A 21,006-nucleotide genomic window follows, 5' to 3' on the forward strand; every position below is an offset into this window, starting at 1 on the left:
GTGAGATTTGTTTGTACCATATCTGACCCTCCGTTCATACAGCGACACGTGGATCTTAGAAGCTTACCCAAGCGCCCAAGGCTCCGAACAATCAGCATCGGCTACCGATGATATTGTCTCAAGTGGGCAAAAGGTCGGTACAGGCCCAACATATACTACAATCGGTATCTCCTACCGATTCTGCAGAATCAACCTCGAAGCACCCGCCCGAAATATCTAAAGACTCGTGTCGACCTCATAGGGCCCTCCCACGAGTCCCACATCGAAATTAAGTACTAAGAGCATACAAGATGCCCTCTATAAATAGGCCCCTTCATTACAATACAGGGGTAAGACTTTTCAGCTTGACTTTTATACTAATATATTGTCAACAGCGAAGGCTCTTAGAAAACAAACTTACTTTAGCATTGGAGGGTCTTAGGCTGGTTCCACACCGGTTCCATAGACCTCACGAGCCTCAATTCTCTTCTATTCAGGATCTACATCCAAGGACAAGAAGAATCTGCATCTATCACTCAATCGATCTGTTAGATCGTCCTCACCACTTGTAAGTTGCACTCATCTCTATCTGTTCAGTTTTTGTGCCAACAAGATTTGACCGAAATGTCAGGTGACACTACAGTAAATAAGCCTTTATTTTTCTTTTTCAAAGAAAAGACCATTCTAGCTTCAAACAATAGGAAGGAACACAAGAATTTGTCTAGTCAATTTTGAAAAAACCAATTTTAGCAAATAAAATTTCTCTACTTAAATCCCAAGGACAAAATGGTTATCAAATAAAAATTTTAATTGACGATTTTGTCCTCCATGAAAAAGCATTGCAGTACGGCACACACCCTGCAAGAATATCAACACGCAACAAAATATCACCGCCTCGGCAGTTCTTTTGCCTCCCCGCATATTCCTGTGAAAATTTATCCCAACCCATGATTTCCGCTCGATAACTGAAGTAAAACCCCTACCATTCTCTGATTGTCGTAAGGAAAAAAAAATTAAGCACTAAGGTTTTCATGCAGGTCAGTCAAAATTTCTCGATATTGTTCTAATTTTTGTAGAAATTTTCCTTTGTATGATCCCAATGGTTGCGATGAAATCGGACCTGAAATTGTTAGTGTTAGTGTTTGGGTTTTGGTTTAAATTATATGGAATTGTATGGCAAATCAGTGCGTAAGAGGTGGTGAATTTCTGCATTGGTGTAATTTGTGGCAGGCGATTAGGGGTTTTAGGGTTCAGAGTTATGGCATTGTACGGTTTGGATCTGAATGTTAGCTACTTGCTTAACTTTTTAGTTTTTGTATGGCACTAAATGTTATGGCATGCTTTTGACCTCTTTCATTAGCCATTGTGCCATTTCTAAAAATGATAACAAGTTGTGAGATTTAGGCAAGAATATAGATGGTAACAAGTTGTGCCATTTCTCACTTGCTTTCTGTTTTGATTCAAGGCACATTGTCAACTTCATTTTATTAGCTTAAGGGACTGGAATAGGGCTGCTACCTTCTCCTCTGAACGAATTGAAATTCCAGAAGAGCGAGTATTGTCATTGGAGTATTAGGTAATTGCAATAGTACACAATATAGAAACTGGCAGGAACCTGGGCTGTTTTATGTTTAGGAGAAAATGTAACTTAAGTGGAATTTATTTACGAGTTAGGAGGAGTAGGAGTATTCGTCTATTCATTTATTCAGTACTAAATTGAAAATATATATAAAGAGTGAAAAAAAAAAAAATCTTACAGTTTTCCCAAACTCCTGCTAAGAAAAACAGAGAATTGATTCATTGGTTGATAGAAATTGATTTTGTCTTGCTTCATTGAACTTTCAAGGTGTCTTCATGCTGTATGAGTATTATTCTAACCTAAAATTCTTCTGTTGATGTACAGTTGAAATATGGCACATGATACACGATCTAGTCGGAAAATCAAGGATGATGAGAATAACAATTCAAACGGGGGGCAAATTAGTAGTAAAGGATTAAGTACTTCAGGTTCTGGAGCATCAGATACATCTGGCTTAAGGAGGTCTTCCAGAGAAACATCATTGAAGAAAAACATAACTCTGAGCCCTTCTAGTACTAGGAAGTCTGAAAGACTTGAGAAAAAAATGCCTGAAACTCCTCTATTCAAGAGGAAATCTGAGAGATTTGAGAAGAAGTTGACTCCAAGTCCTTTGAGGAGATCGGATAGAGCCAAGAATCACTCATCAACTTCTTCTGGGTCTAAAAGATCTGATAAAAGCTCAGGTTCATCATTGGCGAAGCGGAAAACGGAAAAGAAAGAGAAGAGTGTGAAAGAATTGACATTGGGTACTAGAGAAGTTAGCAAAAGTGAGAAACAGAATGTAGGACCTTGTCATGGAAAAAATAAGATAAGAAATGCTCGAGCTTATAAGACACTCTTCACGAAACATAGAAAGAAGCTTCAAGCACGAGGTAACTGAGTATTGGCTCCTAGCCATTCTTTTGAAGTCATTATTTTCATCTTTTTTTTTAAAACAAAGTGGAATAGATTATTCACTTCATTGTTATCTTGTCTTCTTGAATTTAAGATCATAGCGAGAAGCAGAGCAGGCAGAATAAAGTCTCTCAGGGAGGTAGCAATGCTTGTGGAAGTGAGATTGAAGGGCTTGGTAAAGGCATTGAGGAACTGAATGAAGAATTTGTTGGGAGAGTTCATGATGGATCTTTGGTGGGATCTGATTCCAGTGTAAATAAATTAACAAAAGAAACATGGGAAGATAATCCTGGAGTGGATTTGTCCCATTCAAGCCCTAGGCCTAGCTGCTTGGAGGAAGCTTCTGAGTTCAAAGATGGTGATGGCTTAGAAATTCGTGATCAACACCCACTGTCATCATCTTATAATGCCATGATGGAAGAGCTCAATGATGCACCTGAAAGGGTACATGTAGAATGCTCTGCAATGGAAAAGTTGACGATGCCAGAGTTGACATGTTCTATGTTCAATGAAAGGTTACATGATGTCTACATTGCCTCAAAAATTGGTCACAGGGTCATACCTTCAAAGAGGAAAAGGAACGTGGCAGACGGGGATTCTGATTCTCCAGTTAATGCAAGTAAAGATGTCTGCACCTTGACTGCTGATGCTGTCTCTTCGTTGCCATCTGGGTCCACAGAAGATGTTTCTGTTGAGACGTGCGGTGCATGTTTTAAGCGACGAAGGTATTGCTATTCACAACAAAGTAGTCTTTTCATCTCCTTTTCTGTTGGTAGTGGTTTCCAAAAGAATTTACATCAACCATTTAATTAATTTAGTTTGTGTTAGTCTACTTGTTTACTTGAAGGTCCAGAGTGTGAATACACTCTTTCACATATTACACTTAGCATCTTCCACTTTTTATAAACTTTTTAACAACAAATTGTTTTATGGGTTAGTTGCACCTGCATCCCCTAAAGTTTTATGCATTTTCACTTTAGAATCCTTATTTCTGAAATTTGAAGTCCAGCTACTTGAAGTTTAGACATGGTTGCTCATAACCTCCTTTAGGCAGAAGTCAACTAACAAACTTAGCGGAATCAATGAAATGACAAAAACACCTAACAGTGTTAAAAATATTGTTTGGTTATTGTTGAATTTATAACTTAGATAAAGGGAACTGTTATCGGCACTCCATAATAGTCACGCTGCAATCATGTAAGTGCAATTTCTCCCTTGTGATTTTATAATGGAGTGCATGATGACTTTTTCCTAGTGCGAATAACAGATCCCTACATAAAAAGTGTAGTTTGAGTAAAACTCCTTAAAAATATCAAACAACCAAAAAACTCCTTAACACTTGAGCCCATTATGTAGACTCCACCATCCCTCTCCAACTGGCATCCCAAATTTCCCTCAGAGATATGTCCGAAATTTGGAATTCATGAGAAAGATTTGAGAGGGAGACAAAACATATTCTATAAATGGAATTTCTCTTGCTATATTGTGTTTTCACTCTTCCCTTTTCAATATTTGCTACAAAATGCTTAAGTTCTTGGGTTTGTTCCTCCCTTTGGTACATTTTGGGTAATCTTAATCACTCTCAAATTTGTTCTGAATCATGGTTGAAGGTCAGGGATTTGGGTTTGTCTGTGCAATCTTTGTTTCCGGGTTTGCTTAAAAAAAAATATTCATGGAAGAGAAGAAAAAAAGGTAAGACCAAAGCCTCTGTTGTAACAAAAGATGAAAACGCTTTATTGTGACCTGTTGTATAGAAGTGGACTCCTTATCCTCTTTTGTAAGTTTTTGTTTGGATTTATAAAAGTTTTACTCTTTTCAGAAAACAAAAGGATGAAGAGGAAGTACCCCTTATGGTTCATATTTCTGGGCTTGATTCATAATTACTTCCTACAGATTGTTTACATGTAAAATTAGATCAAAGATAAGTTAGATAAATAATGGCTAAAGAGGACCAAACTCACAAGTATCACGATACTATTAGTGGTGGTGCTGATAATAATGGCTTTGAAGCATTACTTGATCTACTTCAGAGAAAGCTAAGAAAAAGGTCCCACAAAAAAGACTTGGCGGGTCAATGATATAGGCAAAGATCTGGAATATTTTGGACTGGAGTTGTGTATGTACCCATTGATTTTTTGTCGTCCTCTACATCATTGCTGGTTGAAGTTTCAATATTATACTATTCTGCAAAATCTAACATCATTATTGATGGAGCTTTGCAATGTATTATTTTTGGCAATTGGTTATAAGGGGTAAATCATTTTTACATGGTCTGTGAATAGTTGTTAGGATGTTTACTTATCTATTGTCTTAGATTTGTCAATGTTGAGCAATCATGGGAATCTTATGACATTCTAACTTTCCTTTTTCTCCCTCTGTTTCTCATGTGATATTTTCAGGGTAGAAAATGATCTGATGAATCTGGAGTTTTGCTCTTGCAGCACAAAATTAAATCAGGAGTTATGTGGTGCCTCTGTAACTGAGGTTGGTTGACCTTCCCCCATCTTTAGTGCTTTCCAAATCCATTGTTTCCAGTTATACTTTTCTTCAAGTTTGTTTCTCTCAAAGATGGAATATATTTCTCTATATGGTCTGTCACTCTTTATGTTGCTTTCCAGTGCATATATTATGGTACTGCAGCTCGCTTTGATTTTGATATCTCTTTTTCCTGGTTATGTGTCTGATGCAGGACGCATATGACCTAAATTTATTAGTTTCCTAATGTATTTGTTAGTTTCCTAGATTCTCTAGTTTTCCCAATTCTAGTAGGATTTCTACTTTTCCAGATTTCTAGTTTTAAGTTTCCTATTTTATTTGGGTTAGGATTTCCCTTTAAGCAAGGGATTTTTATCCTATTATGTCTAGGTTTTAGTTTGCTATAAATACCCCCATGTAGTTCTTTAAAATTCAGATTTGGATATTGAGTAAACCTTCTCTTAAAACTATGTGATTTCTGTTCTTCCTTCTCGGTTCTCTGATTTCGGTCCTTTCTTTCGTCGCTTCAATCTATATTTTCGTCTCCTCAATCTTTTATATTCTTCTATGTTCTATTGTTTGAGTGCTTAATCTAATACCTACGGGTTGTACTACATCAGTGTCTCATTTCATTGTGGGGAGGTGGTTCCATATTTCCTATCATCTTGTGGATATGGATTGTAAAGAATCTTTTATTAGTTGCTGTTGTAATATACTGGCAGTAGGCCATGTCAGAACTTTTTGAAACATTATATATTGGATAAAGTAATTAGTATCGCTGTTATGGTAACTGTTTTTGTGGGTTGAAAGTTAGCAGAGGACATGTGAGAAATTATGAAGCAAGGGGTGGTACTCTACCTTAGCATATGTTTTTCAATATAAGAATATTAGGTTAGGTACTCTACCTTATGTTTTCAATATGAGGCGGGGGGTGGTCTCTACCTTGGCATGCGTTTTTTCAGTATAAGAATATTAGTTATCACGTTTGGTTTTTGAGGTTTCTAGAAAACTTAACAAGCTCATCTATTTGTTATGTTCATAAAGGTTTTAGATATCCAACCGATGTTATTCATCAGTGAAGGTTTTGACAGCAGGTAACCTTGTAGGACTTTTTGGGTGATCTTTGAGGAGTTGAGTCTGAAATATATTCTCTTACTTGGACTTATTATTATTATTATTATTTTTATAAGATTCTCATTTGAACTTTAGAATTCAAGGCTTGTAAATCTGTTTTAAATAAGTTTTTTCTTGAATATTTTCAGTTACATATCTGATACCTCACAAATGCGGATATGAATGATATTCTTTCAACTTAATTGATTGCATTTTTAATGTTACAGTAGAATGAGGCTTTAGTGTAGAGTTGGAAAACAAATGTAAATGGAAACACAGGGAAGGTTTATGAAGTAGGGTTTAATGTACATTTTCCCTGGCATTTCATAGGCTTTAGTGTACATTTTCCAGCAGATGATTCTCTTCAGATGGTTCAAATGGAGCATTTCATAGGCTCATATACGTTATGTTGTGGAGATTGTGCTTATAAATTTCTTGTCACTGGTCTACTGTTAGTTTGCATTTTATGTTTGTCCTACATCAATTATTGATTTTGTCTTGGGTTTGTTAATTTTTCTGAAAAGTTGCATCCGGATAGAGGAGAACTCATAGCTGATAGTACCATGGGAGTTCCTGAAAACCTTAACACTTGTACGCAGCAAAAGGAGTTTTCTGCAGATCTTCAAACAAATGGCAACCAAAATACATGCCTCATCTGTTCTCTTGGTGGGAAGCTCCTGTGGGTAACCTTTTCTTCTGGCTTTTCATTGTTGCAAATGTTTCTAGTAGATGATAAGGAAAATTTATTTTATGCTTTCTTTTAGGAGAAACAAATTTTATGAAACCCAAAACAGATTACAAGGTACAAAGAATCAGTGGAGAAGGCATCCGCCTTCATCCAGATACAAATAAAGCTAAGACCAGAGCAACCACAGAATAATACATAGACTGCGAATTTGTTGAAGTTAGAAAGATATGCCAATTGATCCTCTTAACATGCGGTGGAAGGCCTTTTCATTGGGGCTTTTCGGCCTATCCTACCATTTTCCATTAAACATAGCATCCAAAATCTGCCTCCCTTTCATAAAAGCCCACCTTGAGTGCATGAGATTTTATCACAATAATCTTATATAAGCTAGACACCAGACTAATTAGCCTAAAGTCTCTCACCGTTGCTGAATCTGCCTTATTTTGGAATGAGGCCTACATAAGTTTCACATGAATGGATGTACTTCTTTTTATGCAGTTGTATGTGCACGTGAGTGAACATGTTCACAATATGGATTTATTTTTTCTTTAATCTTGGAATTTCATTGCTTCTATGATGTGTTTTGTGTTCTTACAATTTGTTTTCAATTTCAGGGTCTGTGACGGAAGAGGATGCAAGGGAAGTTACCACCTTTCTTGTCTAGATCCTCCTATGGATGCTGTTCCTCTTGGAGTTTGGCACTGTTCCATGTGTGTTAGGAAAAAGATAGATTCTGGTATATATTCGGTGTCAGAGGGAATTGAGTCAATCTGGGATGCTAGAGAGGTGGAGGTATCTGATGTTGATGGTATGCGGAAATTCTGAAAATTTGGCTTCGTGTCTGTTTTGGATTATTTGTTTAAGTTTTGATTTCTCTGTTGCGACTATTTTGTGGATGATGGGGGTTTTTAATACCAATACTGTTCCTTTTTTTCTCTTTTCTTTTTTTCAGGATTGTTAAAGAGGAAGGAGTTTTTTGTTAAATACAAAGGTCTTGCTCATATTCACAATCAATGGGTACCAGAAAGTAAAGTGCTTCTTGAAGCTCCTACCCTTGTGGGAAAATTCAACCGAAATAACCAGGTCATTTTTTCCTCAATACTGTTTTGGTATATGTGTTCTATTTCATTTGTTATTTCTATCAATGGAAAATGTGAAACACCACAAAAAGGGGAATCTGACATTCTTTGATGGGCTTGAGATGCCTTTGCATGGGTTCAAATTTATTTTTCTTCAGATAATAGATTATTGCTTTCTTAACTTATTTTTCTTTTAACCATTAACCAAAAGCTACCTTTTCACATCCGCTGTAGTTGGGGAGTGGTAAGTAGAAATTTTAACACTCCTATTTTCGCCTTCTGCACTCCATTGAGTGCAGAAAAAATTGAAAGAAAAAATCAATTTAGAGTGCTTATGGATAAAAGAGGACTGCCAAGATGACTATTCTTTGTATGTTAAGCGATTTCTTTTTGTGAATTTATGTTCTCCAGGTGACAAGGTGGAAGAAAAAGTGGACTGTTCCACGTCGCTTGCTACAAAAAAGATTGTTAATGTCTCCCAAGCAGCGTGACAACTATCTTAGGGAGCATACTGGTGATAACTTATTTTGCCATTATGTATGGCTTGTGAAATGGCATGGTCTTGATTATGATGATGCTACTTGGGAGTTAGAGAATGCTGCATTCTTGAATTCACCTGAGGGTCAGGGCCTTATAAGCGTTTATGAAAACCGTCGTCAGAGGGCAAAGAAGGCTTCTATTTCCCCTGAAACGGATAAGGTGCCTCAGACATGATTTGTATGAAGAAATATTTGAAACATATTTCTAATTTAAAAATGCATATCTGTTTAGATGAGTAGGTTTAAGGTGTCAGTTTCCTCCACATTATATTTGTTTACCAATAACATCTCATTATCTATCTTATTTGTTTTGAATTAATACGTAAACTTGTATTATTAAGTGGAAGTTGAAAAGGAACTTACTGGTTGACTAGTCTTAAGCATGTTGGAAACCTAACGGAATGTCCATAAATTAGAAGTATAAGATATTTCTTTTCCTTCTCTGATTGGTGGATGCTTCTCTATCTTTTTTCTTTGGTTATAGAGGCTTTTCTTTTGAAAAGATAGAGGCTTTTCTGTCATTGATCATAATGGGACCTGCCCTCTGTGTGGGTTTTAAAGGATATTATAACTTTTCAAGGTTCCAGGTGTGGGCTCTCTTAGTCTATGTTCTGTGTTTTCTGCTTCTTCACTGTCCTTTCGGATTTAGAGTATGTAGAGATTTATTTCTCTCTAGATTTTCATAAAATTGATTAAGAATCAATTATCCTTAGAGGAATCTTTTTTTAAGTTTTGCTTTCATGTTTTTGATTATACGATCTTTCTGTTGTTAATGCTAGCGTTACCTGCAGATACTTGAGGGTAAAAAATGTTCATCGGTTAAATTATTCCAACTGCCAGCTGGAGAAATATCTGGATTTGATAATACTTGTCTAGACAACATTAACAAGCTACGCGAGCTCTGGCACAAGGGGGAGAATGCTGTTGTTTATGATCAGGTGAGCTTAATTAACTTTTCTGCCATTAGACGGTTTGTTTCATAGCATTTTGGTGCAATGATTATCTTGGTGTGGAGTTTATGATCCGATGTTGGAAATATGTTCATATACAGATGATCTGTTTCTCTTTTCTTCTTTTTTCTAGAGAATTTTTTTTATTTCTAAGCAAATAGAGTACAACCACAGTGGTTGCAAGATGTTCACTTCATCAATATATCTATGAAAATAAGACAACCCTTTCCATCAAAGAGCAAAATGTGATTATAAACACTTTAGACTCCTAACAAAATCTGACTTTGTCCCATAAAATCTCAACCACCTCCCCACTAAAGTTTCTAAACTCCTTTTGTTTCTTTCCTTTTTGATACTAAAGAGTTATGTTCCCTTAGATGGGACTCTAGTTAACATAACTAAGAGGGTCCCCCCGTTGTTAACCGGGAAAAGAGTGGGACTTGAAAAGAGGATGGGAGACAGGGGCCAACAAAATCACCCAAGCCACCATTAGCACACTTCAAATCCATAAAGCTTTTGCCTTCTTCACCCCACCAAAATTCTTGCGCCTCTGACTAAGAATATCTATGCAGTTGGGCATCGGAGGAACCAATTAAAATAAAATAGGGAAATAGAGGAAACAAATCATCATACATTCACTCCCTCCTTTATACATTGTACACATTTTGAAGAAGACACTTGAGTTCTTCCCCTCTGATTCAAGTCATTGAACAACCTACCATGAGCGATTGTTCAAGTATTAGGTGGTACTCTAGCCTTCCAACTTATAGGAAATAGTTGGATAAGGAAAGAGAAGGATTTTCACATAATTTCTTGAAATATGATGAGGGTAAACAGGTTTACCACTTTAATTCTTCTCCTCTGAAATATGTTATTGTACATTTAACTCAAAAATGTTTGATTAGAGACCTTAGATCGATTTACTATTTGTTTTAACCTCTCCTATTATGGTCAAGCCTGTGCTTAAGGGGGAAAACTACAAAAAAACGAGTTTCTTTAAGACTAAATCCAGTAAAGTTTCATGCGGGTCTGGTCATAAAGAAATTCTGTTTTTGCAGGAACGAATCGCAAGGGTGGTTGCATTTATTCTATCTTTGCACTCTGATGCCCATCGACCATTTCTCATCATCTCAACTCCTCCTACACTTTGTTGTTGGGATAATGAGTTCTTCCATTTGGCACCATCTATCGATGTTGTGGTTTACAGTGGAAATAAAGATTTACGGAGAAGTATTAGGACAATAGAGTTTGATGAGGCTGGTGGTTGTATGATGTTTCAAGTACTTGTTACCTCACCAGAGGCTATTATTGAGGTATCTCTTTCTCTGCTTGTAGGATTCGTTAGCATTAGAAATTTTTTAGCGGATTGTAAGAGTGCTTAGCTCTCTTTGAAACAAATAGTCCCTTAGACAATAGTGACTTAGTTGTTAAATTCTCTCTATTGTGTAGGACAAAAATGTGTTCGAGTGCATACGATGGGAAACTATCATAATTGATGAGTGCCAGCGCCCTACAATCTCTAAACAGCTGGTGCAGATTAAGATGCTACGTACTCATAATTGGCTTCTCCTTGTCAATGGAATATTTAAGGTTTGTATTTTATTCTCCTTTATTGGTATTTTTCTGTTTTCCTTTTTTTTTTGGGGGGGGGGGGGGGGGTTTGGGGATATCTTTTCTACTGGTCGACTTATGCAATGCTAAATATTGCAGGAGAGTAGTGCTGCTGAGTACCTTAGCTTGCTGTCTGTCCTTGACTCTCACGGCAATTCACAAAACGGTGATCATTTGCTAACCAGTTCTGGTGATATTATTGGTAAACTAAAAGAGAGGTTCTCAAGGTATATTGCATATGGAGATATTATTGGTAAACCCAAACCTGACTCTTCCAGGTTTATTGAGTACTGGGTTCCTGTACGTATATCAACCGTCCAGCTAGAGCAATATTGCGAAAATCTACTGTCGAACTCCACGTTGATTCTCTCATCAGCAAAAAAAGATCGTGTTGGAGCACTTGGAGGACTCCATGATACAGTTCTATCTGCCCGGAAGGTTGGTTGGTTGCACTTTTGTCTCAGTGTGACAGTTAACGATTACATGACATCTATGTGTCTTTTCATAATCTACTGTAACTTTTGAATCCTATGTTGTCATAGGTTGTCAAAGTTTTTATTTGGTTTGATTACACCATTGTATCATCCAGTTGTTTTCTTCAGTATGTTATTGCATGACAATTTGTGTTGGCCTGGATATGGACTTTGTTGTAAATATTAAGTTATCCCTTTTACGTTGATTCTATCTTCGGTATTGTGGTCAACACTTTACACCTTTAAAAGTTACTACTAGTAATTTAGTGATCTTTGTGGAAATTTAGTTTCGTGTATTTAGTCATTTCAAATTGTTTGTATAGCACGTACAGATATTGGAACTAGAAGAGATCTGCAATGACATGTTTTCAGTTGTTATTTTCAACTTTCTCTTGTATTAAGTTAATTGGATATTTGTTTTCTTATTGTTATTATTGTATTTTCAACCTTTTGCTTTCTGTCCTCTATGTTTTTTATAACTTGAAAGAAGGGAAGATACTGTTTGCATTTGTTTCCTTGTGTTTATGCAATGGGTAGTGAAATGAAATGATCTTCCTAATGGTTGTATATTTTCTTCCCCCATGCTCGGCCACCCTCTTGGATTTTAAGTAAGTTGCTTGTATGGTATTTGTTGACAGTGCTGTGATCATCCCTACACTGTGCATCCACCCTTGCAAACCTTGCTTACTAAAGACCTTCAAGCAGTTGAGTATTTGGATGTAGGAGTCAAAGCAAGTGGCAAGCTTCGGCTTCTTGACATGATGCTTAAAGAGATAAAGAATCGAAGTTTAAGAGTACTCATCCTTTTCCAGGTACAAGATTTGGTAGTGTTACGATAATTCTTATTAGAACAGCTGTTTTAGTATCTTTTGTTATATATATAGAATATAAAAGTTTTGATCTTCACTTGTTTGGGAGGTTCTTTCCATACATGTGGAATAAGATAAGTTGTTGATTGAGGATTAGCTCCCTATTTCAGAGTATTTCTGTTTGATATGCTTTTTGGTGGCTGAGTAAGGGAAAAAGAATTTTGTCATATTTATACATATTAGGGATAATGTGGACAATGGCGGGTCCATGATACAAACTATCAGAGTTTCCATATAATCCTATCTGATACAATCAATTAACTACATATCTATCCTACAAAACAAAACCACTGCGAGTTTGGTAACTTTTGGTTTGGGGTTATTTTAGATGACACGACACATATTTTTTAGGTACTACACTCCACATAAAATCGCACTACATTCCAAATAAAAATATTTGTGGCTATTGCAAAATATATATACAACCCCACTAAATAAATACAAAATAAAATACTTTGCAGATAAGTTACCAAGAAAAATAAGTCTCTTAGTACCAAATATTACAGGGAGGATATTTTATGCAAAACGTATCATTTTATACTATTATGTTTTGTTCATGTATGTTATAAGTTTTTAGTTATAGTAATTGTATCCCCTTCTCTTTGATAATTACATTATACATTTTTAAAAAAAGAATAATTACAATATACATACAAGCATTATGGTTTGAAGTAATATTTTCTGAAGTTTCACTTAAAACCAATACCACAAATTTCTGTGGCAGTCACTGATAATGATATAAATATTCTTGAATATTTTCATAAATTTAACTGTCAATATTTCTTTAGATATCGATATTTTCATCCTTGGTGATAATCACATATATGGCTTCTGCTTTTGGATTCGATCACTTGTATTCACTCTGTCACATGCCACCAGTCCTGCCAATATCTGCACCTTTGGATGCTGTTCTAATCTAACCCTTTTTGTTTTTGTCCCTTCATTTTATTACCAGTCAATCAGTGGTTCAGGAAGTTCTTATTCTCTTGGAGATATTTTGGATGATTTCCTGCGTCAAGGGTATGGTGAAAATTCCTATGAACGCATTGAGTTTGGTGTTCTCCGTTCTAAGAAAGATGTTGCCATGAACATGTTCAACAATAAGGAGAATGGTAGATTTGTGTTCTTATTGGAGGCTCATGCCTGTCTTCCCAGCATCAAACTGTCATCGGTTGATACTGTAATCATATTTGGTAGTGACTGGAATCCACATAATGATATAAGAGCCCTGCAAAAAATATCACTTGATTCACAATTTGAGGAAATAAAAGTATTTCGTCTATATTCAACGTGTACCGTGGAGGAGAAACTTCTAGTTCGTGCAAAGCAGGGGAAGATTCATGATAGCAATATACAGAATATAAGCAGTAGTATACTTCTGTGGGGGGCTCCTTACCAATTTGATAAATTAGATGAGTTCCACTGCTGCAACACCACAGCCTCCACTGCAAATATCTTGCCTGAGGAATCACTTCTGAATGATGTCATCCGGGAGTTCTTGTCCGTACTTCCTCAGGATGGCAACAACAATGTCTTATGCGATTTCTCTATCATTTCAAAAGTTCAACAAAATGGAGGAACTTACAGTGCAGAGGTTCCATTGCTTAATGAGCTGAAAAGTCAACATACTGGTGAAGGGCAGCCCCTTAATTTTTGGACAAAACTGTTGGTAGGAAAGCATCCTCCGTGGAAATATTGTTCTGGTTTGTCTCAGAGGAACCGGAAACGGGCACAACATCTTGATGAGTTATCAAAGAAACCAGAAGTTGGTAGTGATGAAGTTGTAAAAAAGCGCAAGAAGGTGGTAAATGGTAATGACAATGCACCCTATCCAAAGCCGGGATCAGAGGGGAAATCAGTTCCTGGATGCAAGGAAGGTAAATGGCTCGCTGATATTGTGGATTATTTCATTTTACTCATGGCATTCCCCAAGGAGTTCTGTCTTGGTGCAATGTCAGGGTGTTGTAGATTTGCTGGATTCTCACTTTTAGTTTCTGAAATAATCTTTCTTTTGCAGTATTGTCTGTGGATATAAATGTCTTAGAAAATCCAGAAAGTAGCATGTTTGAGTCTGAGGAGAGAAGAAAATTACGTGATGCCCAGAAGAGTCTTCATCAACTTTTGAAGCCAGAGATATTAAAACTATGTGGAATCCTAGAAGTCTCTGTATGAATTTGATTTTCCTGCTAAAAACATTAGCTTTCTGTTTTTGTTCATATGCCCTGCCTCTCTTTATTTTTTTCTTTTGAAAATAAACATAGTTTTATTAAGGAAGGAAAGCTAATTACAAAGAGTGGATAAGGAATCCACAATCTGGGAAAGAAACCAGTAAAAACAAGAAAGTACAACTCAAAAAATGTCAAATAAAACAAGCTCAGTAAACGAAATATGTGCTGCTGTTATTAACTCGATATTCCATTAATACGTTTCAGTACAACACGGTTCTCTCTTGTAATGATATCTTGGTTGATGTTACTACTTCCTCTAATGCAGGATGCTGTCAAGGTCATGGTCGAAAAGTTTCTTCAATATGTAATGAGTAATCACCATGTTAATAGAGAACCAGTGACAATACTGCAGGCATTTCAGATATCTCTGGTTAGAATCGTCTTGCTCTTTTATTCACTCATGTTTTAGTCCATTAACCTTTTTCACATGTCAAGAAGGAAATAAAATCTACTCGTTATTGGCATGTTGAATTGCGAAGTTCTTGCATACATGCTTTCTTTAATTTTACATTCCTTCAACAATCATATTTCTTTCTGGTTCTGAAATGATTTTTGATGATTTGTTCATTTCCTTTTACTCTGACAAACTGCCACTGAATATGTAATAGTGACACTTTAATTTAGGCGTACATCACCTCCTGATATCTACAATGCTTCTTTCTGGGTGCATATGCATGTACTATAATGCTACTTTAACTTCTTTTTTTAACTGACTTGATGATATCTATAAATTCCAGTGCTGGACTGCAGCTTCATTTCTGAAGCAGAAAGTCGACCACAAAGAATCTATTCAACTTGCAAAGAAGCATCTTAACTTCAATTGCAAAAAGGAAGAGGCTGACTATGTTTATTCAATGCTGCGGTGCCTGAAAAAAACATTTTTATACCATACAGGGATTTTTAAGGCTGCAGAATCTCCAAAGTTAGCTAAATTATCAACTAAAGATGTTTTGAAGAATTCACATCCAAAGGTTTCACGGTCAACAACTTCTAACTTTCAGCAGGTCAAATCAGATGTTAAAGACTTGTCACTGAAGCAAGAAAAATTAGCACAAAAAGATGTCTCAAAAAGTATTAAAGATATTCAGAAAAAGATCCAGAAGCAAATGACAAAACTTAATGAGAAGCAAATCAAAGAGAGAAGTGAAGTTTTGAGAACTTGCCAGGAAGAAAAGGCGCATCTAGAAGCAGAATCAGTTGTTATTCGGTCTTGTTTCCTAAATAATACATCAATGAGAACAGAAAAGCTAAAGATGTTGGAAAAGAAAATTGAAGAAAATAAAAACCAGACCAACCTATGTCTTAAGAGTCTTGAGGCATCGCAGCAGGAAGCACAGGATAAGTTGAAGGAGATGGGGAAACGATGGGTAGAGGAAGTGCAGTCCTGGGCTCGTGTTGAATTGTTAAATAGATCACCTTCAAATACACCTGAGCCTTGGTTGGAATGCTCAAGGACAAGTGAATGTCTTAGAATTAGTGAAGGTTGCAAAGATTTTGCCACTTTAAGAGATCATGATATTGGTTGTGTTGTGCATAGTATGACAGGAGGAGTGACAGCACTGTCTCAAACTCCAGATAGTGGTCCAGATGAAGCTGAAACATGTAGTGGTCCCATTAGAACAGAGATGACCACAGCTAGGCCACTTGGTGCAAATGGTGCATTAAATAGAACTTCTGGTGATGATCAAGAGAACACTGCATCTGTGAATCCTTGTCCCAAAGCCGGAATTACTGATTGTGCCAATGGGGATTTTCTGCTTGAAGTTCAAGAAGTTGCCTGCTCTGATTCACAGAAAGTTGTCACCTCCGGTCTTCCTTCGTTTGACGAATGGAACCACAATGCTGACACATTACCCATTTCTGATGGGGAGGTCAGAGTGGAAGTTCCCGAAACTCTCTGTTCAACTGATGGTCAACACGGTTCCCATCCCTTGAATCTGTCTTCTGTGCAACAGAATCCTGATGGGGCTACATTAAGCGTGCCTGACAGAGAGGCTCCAGTGGGATTGCATGAGACTGTCAGTTCTCTTCGTGGTTTGCAAAATGTTGTTTCTGTTAGGGCACCTTCGTCTGAACAAATCCATGTAGCGAAGGGAGCTATGCCAGATAAAGAGGTCGAATTAGGAGTGCTTGAGACCGTCAGTCCCAATGATGAACTAGAGAATCTTGTCTCTGTCGATCCACCATCGGAAGAACAAACCCCTGAGACTGTCAGTTCCAGTCATGATTTGCATAACGTTGTCTCTGTGAGTCCACCTTCATCAGAAGAAGAAATCCATGTAATGAAGGTAACCACACCAGATAAAGAGGTCGAACTGGGAGTGCTTGAGACTGTCAGTTCGAATGATGGCGTAGCAAATCTTGTCACTGTGCATCCACCTTCATCTGGAGAAGATATCCATGAAAATTCCCCAGAACATGAGACTGTCAGTTCAAGTCATGGTTCCCAAAATGTTGTGCCTGTGTGCGTACCTTCATCTGAAGAGCAAGTCCATGTAGTGACAGTAACCTTGCCAGATAAAGAGGTTGATTTGGCAGTGCTGCAGACTGTTCGTTCAGATGATGGACCAGGGAATCTTGCCTCTGTGAATCCACCTTCATCTGATGAGAAAATCTCTGAAAAAGCCACTGAAAAAGAGAACAGTGAAGGGTGTGTTATGGTATCTGACAGTGCAAAAGGGGTCTACCAGCAGAATGGAGTTGATACTGCAGTCAATGGAAGCTCGTATCAAGAATTGCCCCTGGTAAATTCACCTGGATTGCAGCCTGTGGCCCTGGCTCCTGGTGGTTCAGTGACACAAGAACAGGTATTTGATTGTTGGAAATTGTCAATCTATATAGTAGTGACGTTGTTTTAATCATTATTCTCATTCTATGAAGATGACTGCTTTGTCTGAGGACCTTTTCTGCACTATTTTGATTTTTTACTATCCTGAGAATTATGACGAGGTTAGATTTGAGAGATTTTTATGTATTGTTACTGTGCACCACAGCATATAGTATAAGTGGTTCACTACTCTATGATATTGTTTTGGCTTGATTCTTTCTTCATGTTAGGATTCAAGATTGTTATAAATTTATTCTACAAGAAAATAAAATCAGAATGAGAACAGTGATTTAGTCGTTCTCTTGCTGACAAATTCATACCTGTCCAGGCACAACAAGACAAAGGTACTCTGTTAGAAACATCAATTGCAGTACAAGAAGGAGATGCAGAAGCCAGGGAAAAGCAGAATACTTGCCAACCAATTGAAAATCATTCACCCGAATCTGTTCCGGTAGTTTCATCCAATCTGTCTAATCATGAAATGCCGGACATTGAGCCTGTAATACAACAGCCGCTGTTACCATCCTCTAATACACCTGATCATAGTGCTCCTGAGTTATCTTCAGCTGGTGGAGTTGAAATTCAGCCAAGTCCTGAAAACCGGACCTTTAACCAAGTTGCTCATGCTCCAATGCCACTTGTTGAAAACCTTCTTGATCTTTCAAATCACACCATTTCTCGGTCTGTGGCATGGTCTCCTAGTGGATTTGGACTGCCGTTTCCAGACACAAGAGCTACACCTGTTACTTCTGCACTTAATAGTCGTCCTATAAATGCTGCATCACAGGGAGCATCTCGAACGCCTCTGCCTGTATACCATGACCCGCTTCAAAATGAATTGGAAAGATTAAATAAACAAACAGATCATATCGTTAAGTCTCATGAAGATACGGTTAGTTTTGAATTTAGTATCTTTAAGTGTATTTACTTTTAAAAGCAAAAATTCTACTAAGGTCATCTTTGTCCTGAACAGAAGCTGCGCCTGAAAACTGATTGCGAGAAGGAGATAGAGGAGGCTGTTGCTGAAATTCGTCGAAAGTATGAGATAAGATTTCAGGAGATTGAGGCGGAATTTCTCCTTAAAAAGAAGGAATTGGATTCAATTCACAACAAAGTTTTGATGAATAAGATTTTGGCTGAGGCTTTCAGGTCTAAATGCATGGATCTTAGGGCATCAGGTGCATCTGGAGCACAGCAAGGTGTGACACTTCTTAGTTGCGACTTTGAGTTTTATTTTTTCATTCATATTCAATGAGAAGGATCATCATTGGGCTTTTCTTTGGATTTTGTTTTGCAGAATACATAACATATTAGTTTCATCTAATTAGATTGTAAAGATTTGAAGTAATGAAACAAAATGTTCAACAATTAATATATGTACAAGCAAAGTGTTCAAAAAATTGAAGTAATAGAGCGTAGGCGGTCGGCTTTGGTATATACAGGAAAATTGGGGAGAAGAGGATAAGTAGAAACTGTATCTTTTGCGACTACCAATAGGGTACCCACAGGCTTTTTGGATATTGTCAAAGTTCTTCTTTGATAAACAACCCTGGCTTCGACCATTCAAAGTTAAGGGGGTTGAAAAAGATTTTAGATGTAAATCTCAAAGCTTCAGATTCTGTAAGCTGCTTGGAGGAAGTGCAAAGCTATAGTCCATGAAGATTTTTTACCCAGGGATAGCTTGGCTCTGAATGTAAGATAGTTCCATCATTAAAGTCCTTCAAATAGGGAAAAGTACCAAAAGAAGAAAAGGGCATGTTAGTTGAACAATCAATGAGGATTAAGGTGAAGGATTAATAAAAAAGGATCCTCTTCCTTTGTATAGAAAAATTCACACTTGCAATCCACTCTCCAACAAGGGAGAACAGACAGAAAAGAAAAGGTGGGCGTGGGGTGAGAGATGAGAGAAAATTCATCTTGTTTATATATTTAGTTTCAAGATTTGAACCAAACCGAGTAGATTTTATTGTTTGAATCTGATTTTGATGGTATAGAATCTGAAGTAAGGTGTAGGTGATCTGAATTCTGAATGCAGTTTGATTCTAAAGGCTTCAAATTAGCACCTTCTTTAGCATGAACTGTGCCTTATGGTTAAACTCTGTCAAACTGAATTTGCCTATTTGTTTTAGATTTTATTTTAATTTGGGTAATATTTTTTTTGGGTGAACGGGGAGCCGAAGCCCCTTATTTCTTGTAGATTATGTCACAATCTTGACTTGCCTATCTGTGCATCTCTTACATTTGTAATATTTTTCCGTCTCAAAGTGCAATGAGAGACATGGCATTTCTTAAAATTTAATTGGCAATTATAAATATAAGATTGTTGTAAATTTAAAACATGTCTGCATGTCTTGATCTCATGCATTTTATAGTGTCTCATGGCACACAGCTCATCAATACACTATGTATCCTATATATCACTTATTGCAACTTGTGCATTTATGCATCATTGATTTCTTTCTTTGTTTTTTTGTCATTGCTCTTAAGGTCCTCTTATTTCCCTGGCAGATGGGATTTCCAGTTTCTCCCAGCAGCTGGTCCATCTATCTATGCAAGATGCACAAAGACATTCTCCCGTTGCCAGTTCATCTTTGGCCAGCCCTCCTGCAGTTGGCCTGCAGACTTCTATTGCACCATTACCCAGCCCGCAGACAACCGCTCCTGCACCTTTATCCAATCCAAATTGTACAGCTCCACCTATGCAGACTGTTCCTCTTGCACCTGCTCTTTTGCCGAGCATTCCAACAAGACCCCCCCACATCAGTTCCATCTCTTCCCCAGGAATCCCCCAAGGTGCAGGTGAGATTCGTGCTCCAGCCCCACATCTTCAACCTTTTAGACCTTCAACATCCATGTCAAACCAGCAGTTACATAGCAACCTCCTTGCAACATCTCCTTCTTTTACTCATATTCCACGACTACCATCCCCCACACAGCAATCTGTTCCTCATAATAGGGCCCACCATCCTGAAAGTGCAGGAGGAGATTTGGCAGCTCTTCGTAGTTTATCTGCGTTGGGGTTGCTTATGAATATGAACAGTCGGGCTGGTGCAAATCCACCAGGTAGTTTGCCCTCACAACCAAATTTGGTCTCAAACCACCAGTCGAGCCTTTCTGAACCCCCCAATACGAGTGGTGCATGTGTAAACCCAGTACATACAGGTGGATCCACTGACATAGTTTGTTTATCGGATGATGACTAACCAGTTACAAGATTTGGGTTCGCAATTTTTTTAACATCGTTTTACAATGTGTCATTGCTGCTCTGAGTTATGGAGTGGGGTTGTGACATGGCCTAGGGAGAAGCAGCAGTTGTAATGCTCTCCTTGCTGTTAGGACTTTCTAGGTGTATATTATTAGATGTCTTATGTTCTAACTATTGTAATGTAAATTCAAATTCTTTTGTTCATACTCGTATGTTTTGCCACGACGTGGACGTTGCCCTTGTAACTATCACAGCATGCAATTTCCAGAATGATTTGCGTTCAAAAGCACAAAAAGAAAAGAAAAATATATGAACTAAAGGGGAAAAAAAAGTCATTTTTGGTTGTGCGTTGTCTTCCTTGATGCATGGTAAATGTCAAGAAACAACTCCTTGCTAATTTTCTGATATAATTGTAAGCCGCATTTAGCACTTTTCTAGCTATAAAGATTTGCCGGTGAATGAAATTGCCATGTGTACTTGTTTTTTAAGTACAAGCG

The 21,006-nt window shown here is 37.4% G+C and overlaps 1 protein-coding gene across 4 annotated transcripts; it reads left to right on the forward strand.

Annotated features, from left to right (window-relative positions):
• Positions 1-813: 813 nt before the first annotated feature.
• Positions 814-20,713, forward strand: LOC110755446 (uncharacterized). Of its 4 annotated transcripts, XM_021956647.2 has the most exons (21): positions 814-1,016; positions 1,445-1,555; positions 1,883-2,430; positions 2,547-3,177; positions 4,852-4,936; positions 6,565-6,719; positions 7,343-7,536; positions 7,681-7,811; positions 8,219-8,506; positions 9,138-9,284; positions 10,355-10,609; positions 10,746-10,886; positions 11,007-11,345; positions 12,019-12,192; positions 13,205-14,126; positions 14,267-14,415; positions 14,743-14,847; positions 15,215-17,284; positions 17,633-18,196; positions 18,278-18,503; positions 19,792-20,713. In XM_021956647.2, exons 3-21 carry the CDS (start codon positions 1,890-1,892, stop codon positions 20,505-20,507), a joined length of 7,833 nt encoding a protein of 2,610 aa, XP_021812339.2. In that variant the 5' UTR covers positions 814-1,016; positions 1,445-1,555; positions 1,883-1,889; the 3' UTR covers positions 20,508-20,713. The 4 variants fall into 4 exon arrangements, with proteins under 4 accessions (XP_021812339.2, XP_021812338.2, XP_088111835.1 ...); XM_021956646.2 differs by lacking the exon at positions 1,445-1,555 and having other exon boundaries at positions 815-1,016; XM_088255709.1 differs by lacking the exon at positions 1,445-1,555 and having other exon boundaries at positions 815-1,016; positions 19,813-20,713.
• Positions 20,714-21,006: the final 293 nt, after the last annotated feature.

This window comes from Prunus avium, chromosome 6 (genome assembly GCF_965620075.1).
Source record: "Prunus avium chromosome 6, drPruAviu1.hap1.1, whole genome shotgun sequence".
Taxonomy (NCBI): domain Eukaryota; kingdom Viridiplantae; phylum Streptophyta; class Magnoliopsida; order Rosales; family Rosaceae; genus Prunus; species Prunus avium.

Coding starts and splice junctions, on each gene's coding strand:
- LOC110755446 (XM_021956647.2), top strand. CDS start 1,890: ATGGCACATGATACACGATCTAGTCGGAAAATCAAGGATGATGAGAAT. Junction 12,193..13,204: donor GAGTACTCATCCTTTTCCAG/GTACAAGATTTG, acceptor TTTTATTACCAG/TCAATCAGTGGTTCAGGAAG. Junction 14,127..14,266: donor AGTTCCTGGATGCAAGGAAG/GTAAATGGCTCG, acceptor TTTCTTTTGCAG/TATTGTCTGTGGATATAAAT.